The sequence below is a fragment of the Cetorhinus maximus genome, chromosome 23 (assembly GCF_964194155.1).
Source record: "Cetorhinus maximus chromosome 23, sCetMax3.hap1.1, whole genome shotgun sequence".
Classification (NCBI taxonomy): domain Eukaryota; kingdom Metazoa; phylum Chordata; class Chondrichthyes; order Lamniformes; family Cetorhinidae; genus Cetorhinus; species Cetorhinus maximus.
Window position 1 is genome coordinate 20657209 of NC_135901.1, and position 15956 is coordinate 20673164.

At 44.7% G+C, this 15956-nt stretch overlaps 2 protein-coding genes across 3 annotated transcripts in view; one reads left to right on the top strand and one right to left on the bottom strand.

Moving 5' to 3' along the window:
- LOC144697342 (uncharacterized) overlaps window positions 1-15956 on the top strand; it is a 427355-nt gene that overhangs the window by 30171 nt on the left and 381228 nt on the right. The window lies entirely within an intron of this gene.
- Window positions 91-2673, bottom strand: LOC144698235 (uncharacterized). 2 transcript variants are annotated; one of them, XM_078570219.1, is made up of 2 exons: window positions 2550-2673; window positions 91-1605 (listed from the first exon to the last, which is right to left on the bottom strand). In XM_078570219.1, exon 2 carries the CDS (start codon window positions 1331-1333, stop codon window positions 407-409), a length of 927 nt encoding a protein of 308 aa, XP_078426345.1. In that variant the 5' UTR covers window positions 1334-1605; window positions 2550-2673; the 3' UTR covers window positions 91-406. The 2 variants fall into 2 exon arrangements, with proteins under 2 accessions (XP_078426345.1, XP_078426346.1); XM_078570220.1 differs by having other exon boundaries at window positions 2618-2653.

Genomic DNA, 15956 nt, shown 5'->3' on the forward strand with positions numbered 1-15956 from the left:
GGGATCTTGCCGTGCACAATTTGGCGACTGTATTTTCAACATTACAGCAGTGACTACACTTCAAAAGAACTTCGTTGGCTGCAAAGCACTTTGGGACATCCTGAAGTTGTGAAAGGCGCTATATAAATACAAGTCTCCATTAACAAAGGAGAAAAGGCCCAAAAATGGAACAGTTGGTTACAGGAAATCAACCAGTCTCCTCTGATCTTAGAGAAATCAAGGACTCGAACTCTGTGTGTTTGACACAAAGCTGATTTATTTAACCTATATCCATAATATTAAACTCCGGCCCAGTTACAGGGATTATTAACATCAACTGAAACAAACTCCAACTGTCAGAATGAGCATGGTTCAGTCCTGGTTGTGATTAACAGCAGCAATAACAGCAGAATCCAACCCCTGTGAGTCACTTGTGAACTCGCTCGTGTGTCTGCAGGGTGGATAAACGAGTGAATCTCTTACCACACACGGAGCAGATGAATGGTCTCTCTCCACTGTGAATGCGCTGGTGTGTCAGCCGGTGGGACGGGTGGGTGAATCTCTTCCCACACACAGAGCAGGGGAACGGCCTCTCTCCAGTGTGAGTGTGCTGGTGTCTTAGCAGATCAATTTTGCCTTTAAAGCTCTTCTCACACTCGGAACATTTGAAAGATCGTGTGTCAGAGTGAACACGTTCATGTGAAGTGAGGTGGGTGAGCTGAGTGAATCCCTTCCCACACTCGGAGCATGTGAACGGTTTCACCCCAGTGTGAACTCGCTGGTGTGTCAGCAGGCTGGATGACCGGTTGAATCCCTTCCCACACTCGGAGCAGGTGAACAGTTTCTCCCCAGTGTGAATACGCTGGTGTCTCAGCAGAATCTTTTTGCTTTTAAAGCACTTCTCGCATTCAGAACATATGAAAAGTATTTTGTCAGAGTGAACACGTTGGTGGGAAGTGAGGGTGCTTAACTGAGTGAATCCCTTCCCACACTCAGAGCAGCTGAATGTTTTTTCCCCAGTGTGAATGCACTGGTGCATCAGCAGGTGGGATGACCGAGTGAATCCCTTCCCGCACTCCAAGCAGGTGAATGGTTTCTCCCCAGTGTGAACTCGCTGGTGTGCCAGCAGATTATTTTTGCTTTTAAACCTCTTCTCACAGTTGGAACATTTAAAAGGTCTCATGTCTAAGTGAACAAGTTGGTGTGAAGTGAGGTGGGTTAATCGAGTGAATCCCTTCCCACACATGGAGCAAGTGAATGGCCTCTCCCCGGTGTGAGTGCGTTGATGAATTTCCAACACAGACGGGCACCCAAATCCTTTCCCACAGTCCCCACATTTCCACGGTTTCTCCATGGTGCCAGTGTCCTTGGGTCTCTCCAGGTTAGATGATGAGTTGAAGCCTTGTCCTCACACAGAACACATGTATGGTTTCTCCCCACTGAATGGTGTGATGTTTTCTTCAGGCTGCATAACTGGTTAAAGCTCTTTCCACAGTTCACTGGAACACTCACACTCGGGTTAGAATGTGTCTCATAGACAAATATTTCTCTTTCCACATTGAAATATCAACTATATTCAGATCCTGTTGAATCGATAGACTCGGTCAAATCCTCTCCTCGTAATATCTGTAAAAGGAGTTGACGGCGTCAGTATCACAAGCAATCCAGGATAGAAATTCAGAATAGGTAATTCTAGCTTCTCTTGTTTCCCCAAACATGTGGTTCAATCGAACTAAAAGACGCCAAAATCAGCAACAAAGTCCCAACAAAAGCAAAGGGAATCTTCCCAACTAAACCAGAATGTTTTTACCAGTGTCTCGAAGACACTCTGTACCCTGAGGTGCTCACCGGTTGTGGAAGGTATCTAAAGTACCGGTGGATACCACATGCTCCCTCTCCAGAGCCACCCGGGCATGGACAAGACCACGGAAGAGAGGCCGTCAGCCAAAGTGACTCCCCTGCCCGTAGGCCCCAACCATCCTGGATCTACAAATTGCTGCTTTAACCAGGACCCAGAGCAGGTCCAGCACAAGATCCTGTGACCTACCCAGCCCCCTCCACACTGGGCAAAGGTAAGGACCATGGGGCTAAAGTGTAAAAACAAAAGTGCCCAAAAGAGGAGAAACAGCCCCTTCAAGCAGCTATACAGGGGCTGCAACCTCTCCCACTGAATATACACATTTCCCATGGACTCCTCTCGGCCGCAAACATAACCTGCAGTCTGGGAGTGGGTGAAGCTGTTCAAAAACCTGCTGCCCAACTGATGCACCGTCTGGGCACTAGGACCCGGTTGGGAAGCAGAGACCATGAAGCCCCGCCCACATGCTGTTACGTCACCAAGCTGCGCGTGCGCTCTGAAGAAGTCATACGGACTCGAAACGTTAAGTGTTTCTCTCTCCACAGCTGCTGTCAGACCTGTTGAATTTTTCCAGCAGTTACTGTTTTTGTCGCGCGTGCGTTCTGCTGCCCGACGAGCCAAGGGCGTCCATTAAATTGGGCCTGTTCCCGGGAAAATGACCCGGAGCTGCAGACGCGGGAGCTACAGGGGTTTCGGGGTTTGAGGCCTCTACCAGGTGTTTAGAAAGCCTCTTCATCCACCCGCCGGTTCATCGCTCCTTCCACGTTTCCAAATCGTTACCAGCTGCAGATGCGAGAAAATAACGTCCTCTCAGCGCCATTACTCGCACTGCGCATGCTTCAAACATTGGGCGGGATCGCGCTTGCGCAGTTCTCCCCAATGGTGTGGATAGGGGACTTTCACCGCCACGTGGAATGCTGGGTAAAGTCCCCGCCATCGCAAGTCCCAATTAGTGCATGGTGGTTCTTTGCTACGATGTGGAGATTGGGGAGGGGGTCGGGCAATCATAAAATTAGGAACCAAATTTTACAGAAACCCAAGTGCTCAGACCCCCCATTATGCCCCTAGAAATAAGAAGAGTGGAAATTGCCCATTGCAGTGTCTGAAACATACATAATATTGGGGAAATAAATCTCTATCTTTAACAAAAATCGATATGCAAAGTGGGAAATGAATAATCTTTAAACACCTCGTCCTTGGCACAGAAATGTGTGAAAACCATACTTGGAGCTCCAGGAAACCGGTGAATACCGCCTAGCTCCATCAGAAGAGCCGCAATGCGCAGATGTGGGAGATGTGGAGCATGCGCGGTGCGGCTCTAGGCTGGGGCCTTCCCACGCCTGCGCGTTGCAGCCCGTCTGATGGAAGTAGGCCATATTCACCGGTGCGGAGAATTCTGGGTATGTTAGACTGCCATGGTTCTGAGCTCCTCAGCACAGAACAGAAGGCTCTTTCACAACTGTGTTTCAAGTCAGGAAGAAGAACGATGAAAGCTAAAAACGTGCTGCCAAATCAGAGATTGGTGTAAAATTGTGATCTGTTCCTGAGTGAAAGTGAAACCGCAGGATTAAGTTTAAGCCTGAAAATGACTGTGGTTTTGTGAAGATTTAAAGTGTTTCCGTGACAGTCTCAAATCTACAGATTTAAGGCTGGTGTTAATTCACTTAAAATAAAACAATTTTTTAAAAAAATTCATAAGTCTACATTGAAATAGCAGATGGTGGAGTTCACAGGAGCCTGTTAACTGCTGGGACAATTATACCACAGACATTTGATTTCCAGATAAAGAAGGAGCTAGGTAGAAAATTAGCAAGTAGATCCTCAAATGTAGTAATCTCTGAATACTTCCAGTGCCACATGCCAGTCAGTACAGAAATAGGAGGATAAGGCAGATGAGTGCATGGCTGGAAAGATGGTGCAGGAGGGAGGGCTTAAGATTCCCAGGACACCGGGGCTGCATCTGGAGGAGATGACACCCGTACAAGCCGGACAGGTTGCACCTGAACAGAGCTTGGACTGAGTTCCTTGTGGGGTGCTTTGCTAGTGCTGACGGGAGGGCTTTAAACTAACTCAGCAGGGGTGTGGAATCCAAGAGAAAATATTAGAGATACCAGGGTGCACAAAATACTGGGAGGGACAGAAAGCACAAGTATAGAGAAGAGTAAGTTGATAGGTGAAGTCGGGGTGAGGGAGAAGGGAACAAAATCTAAATCAGGGTTACTATGCATGTATGCGAATGCACAGAGTAAAATAAATAAGATTGAGAGTTACAGGTGCGGATTGCCATGTTGAAATATGACGTTGTGGCAATAAAAGAGACCTGGCTCAAGGAGGGGCAGAACTGGTTGTTAAATATTCCCGGGTACAAGGTGTTGGTTAAGGAGAGCATTGCAGTGCTGGAGAAAGAGGATGTCCCAGAGGGTTCAAGGAAAGAACCAATTTGGCGAGAGCTAAGGAACAAAAAGATGCAATTACATTGCTTGGTGTAGTCTATAGACCACCAACTAGTGAGAATGATTTAGAAGAACAAATCTGTAACGAAACTGCAGAGAGATGCAAGCATTATAGAGTAGTTATACTGGGTGACTTTATTATCCTAAGGTAGACTGGGACAGTGGTAGTGTAAAGGGTGGAGAGGGGCAGAAGTTCCTAGATTGTATTCAAAAACATTTTCTACAGCAGTATGTCCAACACGAAAAGTTGCACTGTTGGACCTGGCTCTTGGAAATGTGATGGGCCAAGTAGATCAAGTGTCAGTGGGGGAAGATTTATGAGACTGTGATCATTGTTTTGTACATTTTAGGATGATGATAGAAAAGGATGATAAGCAATCCAGAGTAATAATAATGAATTAGACAAGAGCTGACTTTAATAGGGCAAGAATGGAGCTGGGCCAGATAGACTGGAATGAAAGATTGGCGGGAAAAACTAGCTAAACAATGGGCTACCTTCAAAAAAGAATTGGATCGGGCACAGTCAAGGTATATTCCATCGAAAGAGAAAGGTCGGGCAAACAAATCCAGATCTCCCTGGATGAAAAAGGAGACAGGAATTAAGATAAAGAAGAATATGTGTGCGAATGACAGGTGTCAGGTAGAAAATACAATTGAGAACCAAGAGGAATACAGAAGGTTGAGAGGGGAAGTGAAAAAGCATATAGAGAAGTGAAGAGGGATTATGAGAAAAGATTGGCAGCCAAGATGAAGGGGATTCCCAAAGTATTATACAGGCATATAAATAGTAAATGGGTGGTAAAAGGTGGAGTAGGGCCGATTAAGGACCAGAAAGGGAATTTACACATGGTTGAAGCGGCCATGGCTGAGGTTTTAAATGAATACTTTGCATCCATCTTTACCCAGGCCATGGTAGCAGATGAGGAAACTCTGTCGCTAGAAGCTTTCAAAATTGATAAGGAGGAAGTGTTGATTAGACTGTCGGTGTTTAAAGCTAACAAGGCACCAGGACCAGATGAGATGCATCCAAGGATATTGAAGGAAGTGAGAGTAGAAATTGCAGGGCACTGGCCACAATTTTTCAGTCTTCCCTAGATTCAGGGAAGGTGCCAGAGGACTGGAGAATTGCAAACATTACGCCCTTGTTAAAAAAGGTTGTTAGGATAAGCCCTGCAATTACAGACCAGTCAGTTTAACTTCAGTGATGGGCAAGATTCTAGAAACAATTATTCAGGATAGAATTAGTAATCACATGGAAAAAGATGAGTCGAGAAGGAAGAGCCAGCATAGATTTCTAAAGGGGAAATCGTGTTTAAATAACTTGCTGGAGTTCTTTGAAGAGGTAACAGAAAAGGTCGATGAGGTGCTTTGATGTGGTGCACATAGACATTCAAAAGGCATTTGATACAGTGCCACACAACAGACTTGTGAGCAAAGTTATTGCTCATGGAATAAAAGGGACGGTAGCAACGTGGCTGAAAATTAGGAAGCAAAGAATAATGGTAAATTAATTTTTTGGCTGGAGAAGGTTTGTAGTGGAGTTCCCCAGGGTCAGTATTGGGACCCTTGCTTTTCTTGATATATATTAATGATCTAGATCTTGGTGTGCAGGGGAAAATTTCAAAGTTTGCAGATGATCCGAAGCTTGGGAGTGTTGGAAACTGCGAGGTGGACAATGCTGAACTTCAAAAGGACATAGACAAGTTGGTGGAGTGGACAGATAGGTGGGAAATGAAGTTCAATGTCTGTGTGAGGTGATGCATTTTGGTAGGAAGAACATGAACAGACAATATAAAATGAGGGGTGAAATTTGAAGGGGTGTAGGAGCAGAAAGGCCTGGGTGTCTATGTGCATTGATCATTGAAGGTGGCAGGGCAGGCGGGAGAGGTCAGTTAATTAAGCATATAGTATCCTGGGCTTTATTAATACTGGCATAGAGCACAAGAGCAGGGAGGTCATGCTGAATTTATATAAAACACTCATTAGACCTCAGCTCGAATATTGTGTAAAGTTCCGGGCACCATGTTATAGGAAGGATGTGATCACATTGGAGAGAGTGCAGAAGAGGTTTACAAGAATGGTTCTAGGAATGAGAAACTTCAGTTATGAAGATAGGAGAGGTTGGGTCTGTTCTTCTTGGAGAGAAGAAGGCTAAGAGGAGATTTGATAGAGATGTTCAAAATCATGAGGGGGTGGACAGAGTAGATAGGGAGAAGTTGTTCCCGCTCATAAATAGACCAGAGACGAGAGGGCACAGATTTAAAGTGATTTGCAAAAGAAGCAGATGTGACGTGAGAAAAAACTTTTTCACACAATGAGTGGTTTGGGTCTGGAATGCACTGCCTGGAAGTGTGGTGGAGCCAGGTTCAATTGAACCATTCAAGAGGGCATTCGATGATTATTTGGATAGAAACAACGTGCAGGGGTATGGGGAAAAGGCAGGGCAATGGCACTAGGTCAGAATGCTCAGTTGGAGAGCCAGTGCAGGCATGGTGGGCCAAATGGCCTCCTTCTGTGCCAATAACATTCTGTGACTCTGTGATATTCTTCAGGATTCTGACTGGTAGGATATTCAACCTCGCTCCCTTGTCAACTTTAACTGTAAGTGTCTGTTTGCCACTTTTCTTTGGACAATATGATGTTGATAGTAATGGAAGCTTCTAACTGTTTGACTTCATCCACATTGTGTCACGTGGACAATGTGGAAAGCCTGTTTACTTTCTAGCTGAACATCTTTCCACTCTGGTCTGTCTTGCCATGAATCTCATTTTTGTCTTTGTGCTTATGTGGGTCTCTGATGCACTGTTGCTGCTGCCAGTGTGCTGCACATTATTTTTCTTTGGCTGCACCTTGCCTCTGGTCACACCTCCAGAACCAGATTTCCTGCACAGACGAGTCCAATGTCCTTTTACACCACATAACTTACAAACTTATTGGAATGCAGGAGAGTTTCACAGCAGACCATGCTTCCCATAGGATGTGCTTGCTCTATGCATCCTGGCTACTGCGCCAATACTGGCAGTGCACCTAATTCTTGCAGGTGTTGTTGCCCAGCTATAATGGCTTCATATTTTTTGCCATCCTTCAGGAGTGTGTCAATATCATGACCTTTCTTTTTCTTCAAAAGGTGTTTTTGGAAAGCCTCTTCAACTTTGAAGCTTTAACTAACTCCATTATCCGTTCAGGCAGCTCAGCTTCTGAAAAATCATAGTCCTTGCCCTTATCATGGTGCCTGCTCATGAACCGATTGATTGATTCTTTGGTTGTTGTCTGTGAGCCTTCAGGTCCAATCAGTGTATTCTGAAGTTCACCTTCGCTGAAGTTGCTCCTGCAACATATTCCACAGCTCAACTGGGTCCTACTGATCCACTTCAGGCAGCCCCCTACTGTTGACTTTGTACAACCCCTCCTGTTCAATGGCTATCTTTATTTTCACCCCTTGTTTACCCAGTTCTATGATGGATATAGTGTCATCCTTGGTTTGAAAAGCCTAAATACGGATAGGATATCTGTGGCCTTCCACCTCATGTTGGGGAATTTGGTGGCCAACTTCCTGATGTTCCCAATCTTTTTTGGACACTCCCAATGTGTAAGAGATTTGCAACCTCATCACTCTGTGGAAAGGTTCACAATGCAGCTGTTGTGTTTTTTTTCTTGCTTTTTTTTTGGCTGCAGTTCTTCACGTGCTTTTGTCTTTTGCGCAGGAATGGCACCCGAGGCTGTCTCAATGGTCCTGCAGCTTCTACCGCCAGATTCAAACTCAACTGCACATCACAACTCTGAACTGACTTGTTGCTCTCATTCACCATCAGTCTGGCAATCACACAAATCAGATACTCACTGTTCTGAAAAGCACTTTTTGTAGAGGGACTTTGCCTTCCAGGGTTTCAACACACATACGGCCTCTGTATTACACCAAACCTTGTCTGTGGCTCCTTCTGCGGTTCTCAAACCCATCGCTGCCACCATGCTGTGTTTCTGTGTCTTCTTCAGACAAACTCAGCAATCTGACACATAGGACTGGTAAACCATACATAGGTTTGGTTTATTTCAAGATATATTACAGGATAGCTCAGCAGACAAATCTACGCTAGAATCTTTAGTTGCACAGAGGGACAGCACAGCTGCGAATCCTACACACAATAATCGCTGCAGGTCACATGCTGCTTTAATTCCTGGTTACTTGCTCATATACATATCCCCTTTAAGTGATATCACAACAAGGACATCAATTAGTCCCCTCTTAGCTTGGGGAAATCAAATACCTGACAGTGTTTGAAAAAAAGCTGTTATATTTAACACATATCAAAATATTAAACTACAGTCCAGCTACAGGAATTATTAACATGTGAACAGTCCAGTGTGAATTCGTGTCTCAGCAGTTGGGATGACTGAGTGAATACTTTTCCGCACACAGAGCAGATGTAAGACCTGTCCCCAGTGTGAATTCGCTGGTGTCTCAGCAGGGCAGATGACTGAGTTAATCCCTTTCCACAGATGGAGCAGGAGAATGGATTCTCCACAATGTGAATTTGCTGGTGTCTCAGTCGGCTGAATGACCGAGTGAATCCCTTCCCACACACGGAACAGGAGAATGGGGTCCGACTAGAGTGAATGTGTTCGTATTTCTGTAGATCCGTTGTGCTTTTGAAGCTCTTATCACAGTCGGAACATTTAAAAAATCTCATCAATGCGAACAAGTTGGTGAGAAATGGGGTTAGTTAAACAAGTGAATCCCTTCCCACACTCAGAGCAGGTGTATGGCCTCTCCCCAGTGTGAACTCGCTGATGGATCAGCTGGCTGGATGACCGAGTGAATCCCTTCCCACACTTGGAGCAGGTGAACGGTTTCTCCCCAGCAAGACTGCATCGATGAATTTCCAGCTCAGGTGGGGATCCGAATTCTTTACCACAGTCCCCACATTTCCAGGGTTTCTCCATGGTGTGGGTGCCCATGTGCCTCTCCAAGTTGGATGATCAGTTGAAGCCTCGTCCACAAAAAGATCATGCGTACCATTTTTCCACTGTGAATGATGTGATTTTTTTTCAGGCTGGCTAACTAGTTAAAGCTCTTTCCACAGCCAGTTCATTGGAACACTCTCACTCACTCATGAGTGTTTGTGTATGTGTGTGTGTGTGTGTGTGTCTGTGCATTTCCAGTCACATTGTTTTTGAAATCTTTATCACAGTCAGAACAGAGAAACATTTCTTCTTCCACATTCAAAGTCAGGTGATATTCAGGTTCTGATGAATCAGGTGACACTGTCAGATCTTGATGCAATGCTTGGTTTGGGTTTCCCGCCCGCAAATCCTCCCCTTCTAACACTCCATAAAAGGAGTTTAGAAAAGTGATCACTAAGTACAGATAGAAATTCAGAACAGACAATTCTAGTTTCTATGGAACATTTTTTCCCTCTCTTGTTCCCTCAAAGCTGTAAATCCCCGTCCCACACACTCCCTCCTCTCTGGGCTGAAATCCAAACCCACCTCACCATCTCCACCATTTCTTTCCTGCACCCCCAGTTTTCTCCCTCCCTCTACTCTAGCTGCATTCAGTCCTCCAGATTGAGAATAAAATTAATCAATCATTTTCTCTCTTGGTCATGGGGACTCGGAAGCCCCGCCCACCCTCTGCTCCGGCCTCACAATCTACAAGATTCATTCCGCTCAATTTCATAACCTGCCTATGTGTTTTTGTGGGTTCTCTCACACTCCTTTATTCCCGTTCTAAATTCATTTTACAGCTTAGAAGAAGGGGACGATTTGCAAATGGGAAGCTGAAACAAAAATCAAGTCAAGGTCTGACAGAGTCACCCGATTCTCCAAGAGCTGAATATCATCAGGTTTTGAATGTGGAAGGAGAAAGCCGCATTAGCAGCGGAGAGAAACAGTACATGTGGTGTTTGTGTGGACGAGGCTTCAGATTATCATCAGACCTGTTGAAACACAAATGCAGTCACATCAGGGAGAAACCCTTTTTATCCTTTAGTGGGACGTGGGCATCGCTGGCGAGACCAACAGTTTTATTGACCATCCCTCGTTGCCCTTGAGAAGGTGGTAGTAAGCTGACTCCTTGAACTGCTACAGTCCATGTGGTGTAGGTACACCCACAGTGCTGTTAGGGAGAGAGTTCCAGGATTTCTACCCAGTGACAGCGAAGCATTGGCAAAAGAGATGCAATTAAGGATGACATGTAACTTGGAGAGGAATTTGCAGGTGCATCTGCTGTCCTTGCCCTTCTAGGTGGTACAGGTCATGGGTCCTTTAAATGTGGGGATTGTGCGAAGGAATAAAATTACTCATCTGAGCTGGAAAATCTTCCACACAGTCACACGGTGGCGAGGCTGCTCACCTGCTCTGAGTGTGCGAAGGGATTCACTCTGTCATCTAGCCTCTATTCACAACAGCTGGTGCTTGCTTCAGGGAGGCTGTTCATCGGCACTGAATGCGGGAAGGGATTCAATGATTTATTACACTTTCTATCACACTGATGTGTTCACACTGATAAGAGACCTGCTCGTGTGGAACGTGAATCGCTAATCCATCCCAACTCTCTGAACAACAGCAAGTTCACACCGAGGAAATGCTGTTTACCAGCACCGTGTGTGGAAAGTGAATCGCTAATCCTTCCCAATTTTCTAAACAACAGCAAGTTCACACCGAGGAGATGCTTTTTATCTGCTCAGTGTGTGGAAAGTGAATTGCTAATCCATCCCAAATCTCTAAACAACAGCAAGTTCACACTGAGGAGATGCTAATTACCTGCTCTGTGTGTGGAAAGTGAATCGCTAATCCATCCCAACTCTCTAAACAGCAAGTTCACACTGAGGAGAGGCCGTTCACTTTGCGGAAAGGAATTTAATCGGTTATCCATATTTCTGAGCCACCAGCGAGTTCACACCAGGGAGAGAGCATTCACCTGCTCTGCATGTGGGGATGGATTTAATCGTTCATCCCACCTGAGGTACCAGCGAATTCAAAACTATTTTAAAAATGTATTATTTCATGGGATGTTGGCGTCACTGGCAAGCCCAGCATTTGTTGCCCATCCCTAATTGCTACAACTGAGTGTCTTGTGTGGCCAATTCAGAGGGAAGTTAAGAGTCAACCACATTGCCTTGGGTCAGGAGTCACATGTCGGCCGACAGATTTGATTTTCTCAAGGAACATGAGTGAACTAGATGTTTTTTTTTACGACAATCAGTGGAAGTTTCTTGGTCACCATTACTGAGACTAGATTTCAGTTCCAGGTTCATTAGTTAACTGATATTACATTTCTTCAACTGTTGTGGTGTTCCCAGAGTATTAGCTTGAACTTCTGGATGACTAGTTCAGTGCCATTACCACCATCTCCCCCTGAGTGACTGCAGGAGTTCGATTTTGCTGGTAATCACATCCAGGACTGAACCATGTACATACTGACGATGCCAGTTCCACTTAAATTCCACTGAATTTAATAATTCCTATAACTAGGTGAAAGTTAATATTCCAGCAATCACTTTTGCTTTACTTTGTGACCTTTAGTCTTTCTTGAAGATTTTGAGGGATGAAACAAATAGTGATTTACTTGCAATACTTGTAATTTAGTTACTGTATTCACTGCTCATCATGTGGTCTGCTCTACATTGGGAAGATCAAGCACAAATTGGGTGATCACTTTGTGGAACAACCTCCGTTCTGTCTAGAAGTTTGACCCTGAGCTTCTGGTCACTTGTCCTTTTAATTCTCCGTCCCACTCCCACCCTGACCTCTCTGTCCTTGGCCTCCTGAACTCTTCCAATGAACACAAGAATTGGCAGTAGGAGTAGACCACATGGCCCATCGAGCCTGCTGTGCCATTCAACACAATCATGGCTGATCTCGGGCTTCAACTCCATTTTGCTGCCTGCTCCCCATATCTCTTGATTCACGGAGAGACCAAAAATCTGTCTATCACTGCTTAAAATGTATTGTGTGATGGAGCATCCACAACACTCTGGGGTAGAGAATTCCAAAGACTCGTAGCACTTTGAGTGAAGAAATTTCTCCTCGTCTCAGTCCTGAATGATCAGCCCCTTATCCAGAGACCATGCCCCATGAGGTAGATTCCCCAGCCAGGGGAAACAATCTCTCAATGTCTACCTATAAACCCCTTCATAATTTTGCAGGTTTCAATGAGATCACCTTTCATTCTGCTAAACTCCAGATAATATGAGCCCAATTTGCTCAGCCTCTCATCACATGGCTACCTCCTCATCCCAGGGACCAATTTAGTGAACCTTTACTGAACCACCTCCAATGTAAGTATATCCTTTCATAAATGTAGAGAACAAAACTGCACATAGCATTTCAGGTGTGGTCTCACATCTCAAACCTCGTGCAATTGCAGCTAGACTTCTTTATTCTTGTACTCCAATCCCCTTGCAATAAAGTCCAAATTGCCATTTGCCTTCCTGATTGCTTGCTCCACCTGCTTACTAACTTTCTGCATCCCTTGTACAAGCAGACCCAAGTCTCTTCGAATATCAACACTTAGAAGTTTCATACCTTTTAAAAAATATTCTGCTTTTCTATTCTTACAACCAAAGTGAAGAACTTCATACTTTCCTATATTATATTCCATTTGCCATCTTATTGCCCACTCACTTAACCTGTCTGTATCTCTTTGCAGCCTCTTTGTGTCCCCCCACAGCTTACCTTTCCACCCATATTGGCATCATCAGCAAACATTGATATATTAATCACTGTCTCTTCATCTAAGTCATCAATGTAGATTGTAAATATGTGAGGCCGCAGCATTGACCCTTGCAGCACTCCATTTTTCATTGCCTGCCAACATTAAAAAGCCCTTTTTATGCCCATTCTCTGTTTTCTGTCCATTAACCAATCCTCTATCCATGCTAATATATTACCCCCAAACCCATGAACCCCTATTTTGACTTTTAACCTTTTGTGTGGCACCTTATCGAATGCCTTTTGGAAGTCCAGGTATACTACATCAACTGGTTCCCCTTTATCTGTCCTACTAGTTACATTCTCAAAAAACTCAAACACATTTGTCAAACAGGATTACCCTTTAGTAAAACCATGTTGACTTGTTCTCATGATGCTATGCTTTTCTAAGTGCATTGTGAAGACTTCCTTAATAATGGATTCCAGCATTTTCCGAACAACTGATGTTAGGCCAACAGGCCTGTAGTTCACTGTTTTCTCTCTCCCTCCTACCTTTAAAAACAGTGTAATCTTTACCAACTTCCAATCTAATGGGACTGTTCCCAAAATGAATTTTGGAAAATCATAGCCAACAGATCCATTATCTCTGCAGCTCTCTCTTTTAGAATTCCAAGGGTGTAGGCCATCATGTCCCGGAGATCTGTCGGATTTTACTCCCTTAAGTTTTTCCAATCCTTTTTCTCTGCTGATATTAATTTCTCACTCTTTTTAGCTCTATTTTACCACCTATTTCTGGTATAAAACTTGTGTCTTCTACTGTGAAGACAGACATAAAATATTTGTCCAATGCCTCTGCCATTTCTTCATTCCCCTTGATAATTTCTCCTGTCCCTGCTCAATGGGAGCTCGAGGAACAGCAGCTCATCCTTCCATTCAGCACTTTCCAACCTTCCAGACTCAATATCGGGTTCAGCAGCTTCTGCACCAACAGAGAGTTGTCAGGATCCGGAACTCTGACCCCAATAAGGTGCTAGAATCAGATCCTATGTTTAGACTCAGCCCACTCGTCCTAGATTCCCCACCAGTGGAAATAGTTCCTCTCTATCTACCTTGTCAGTTCCAATTAATATCCCAAAACCTTCGATCAAATGACGTCTTAATCTTTTAAATTCCAGGGATTACAACCCTTACAATGGCGTGATGTGTATTTACAGAAGGGATAGCGAGAGTTTATATCTACTTCATTGCACATTTGTAAAGCCATTGCAGGGTCAGAAGGACCTGGGGCTTCATGTTTACAGGACATATTAAGAGAGTTTTAAGGAATATTATATCAAATAGCAAATCAAATTGGATCTTGAGCTTCATAAATAGTGATATTGAATACAAAAGCAGGGAAGTTACGCTGAATATTTTTGAAACTCTGGTTAGGCCACAACTCAAGTCATGTATCCAGTTTTGATCACCACACTTCAGGAAGGATGTTAACGTCCTCGAGAAGGTGCAGAGAATATTTACCAGAATGGGTTCAGCAAAGGAGTTTGAGGAGAGATTTGATTCAGGTGCATAACATTCTGACAGGTTTAGATAAGGCAGACAAAGAAAATGCGTTCCCATTAGCTGACAGTTCAACGTCTAGGAAGACAGTTAATTTTACATTGGGTATGAGATGGGGGGGGGGGGGGGGGGGGGGCGGTATGAGGGAGAGAGGGCGAACATTTTTACATAATGAGTGGTAAAAATACCTGGAGCTTACTGTCTATGAGGGGTGTGGAAATGTACATGATGAAAGATTTCAAAATAAAATTGGATAGACACTTGAGAGAAATAAACTTGCAAGGATACGGGGATAGAGCAGGGGGATGGGACTGCCTGGAATGCTCTAGAGAGCCTAGAGGCATGGACTCAATGGGTCGAATGGTCTCCTCTGTGCCATATTGACTCTGACTCTTTTGTGTAATATAACTTTATAATTTAACCCTGGGGGTTCAGGTATCATTCAGGTAAATCTGCACTCCCTCCAAGCCCATCATATTATCCCTCAGGTTTGTTCCCCAGAACTGAACACAGTCCTCCAGGTGTGCTCTAACCAGGATTTGTCAATCTCGGTGCTTTTCGAGGTCACACTGGTACCTGGAACTTTTTCTCACAGAGGGAACAGCCAAACCTTTTTCCTTCCACATTCAGATGCTGATGATATTCAGGTTCCGATGAATCGAGTGACTCTGTCAGGTCTTGACGTGATGTTTGGTTTGAGTTTCCCGCTTGTCAATCCTTCGATTCTAACCCCATGAAAAGTAAATTTACAAAAAGGCAACAGAATGAGTTCAGGATAGAAATTGAGAAGAGACAAACATTTCTCCTCATTTGAATTTGCTGTGTATAAATTCTCCTCTTCCAACTCCCTGTGAAAGGAGTTTCCAAAATTCATCCCTGTCAGACCAGGATAGAAATTCACAATATTCTCTCCTCCTGTTGACAGGGACAGAGATGATCGCGCATGCGCACCTCTGCAAGATGGCGGCCGTTAACTCGGCCCCGCAGCTGTTGCCGCTGCTCGGTGCAACCGCGGGTCCGGTAGCTTCGTATTTGGGTGTTTATAAAGCCTTGAGCGGTTCTTCCATTCCTTCCCATGTACTGGCTGCACTTACTTGCCAATCCTCACCATTTTTCAACTTCTTCGGCCAGCTCCCGACGCAACCCGCAGTGCGCATGCTCCCGTTGGAAGCCACAGAGCGCATGCTCTGTCTACAGAGTTCTGCGCCTGAGCCAGTCGCTCCTGTCGTGCGATGGGCACTTTCTTCCTTGCGCAGAATGCTGGGTAGGCACCCTGCAATTGCAAGGTGTCATAGAGCTAAGAATACAATTCATTAACGATATCTTATGGCAGCCTAAGTAAACGGGCGTTCCACCATTGTTCTGTCCTGGTTGTAACTGGCAGCAGAACAATCTCCTCCAGTGAGTTGTGAGTCTCAACAGGCGGGGTAAAAAAGTGAGTTTTTCTTCCCATGCAC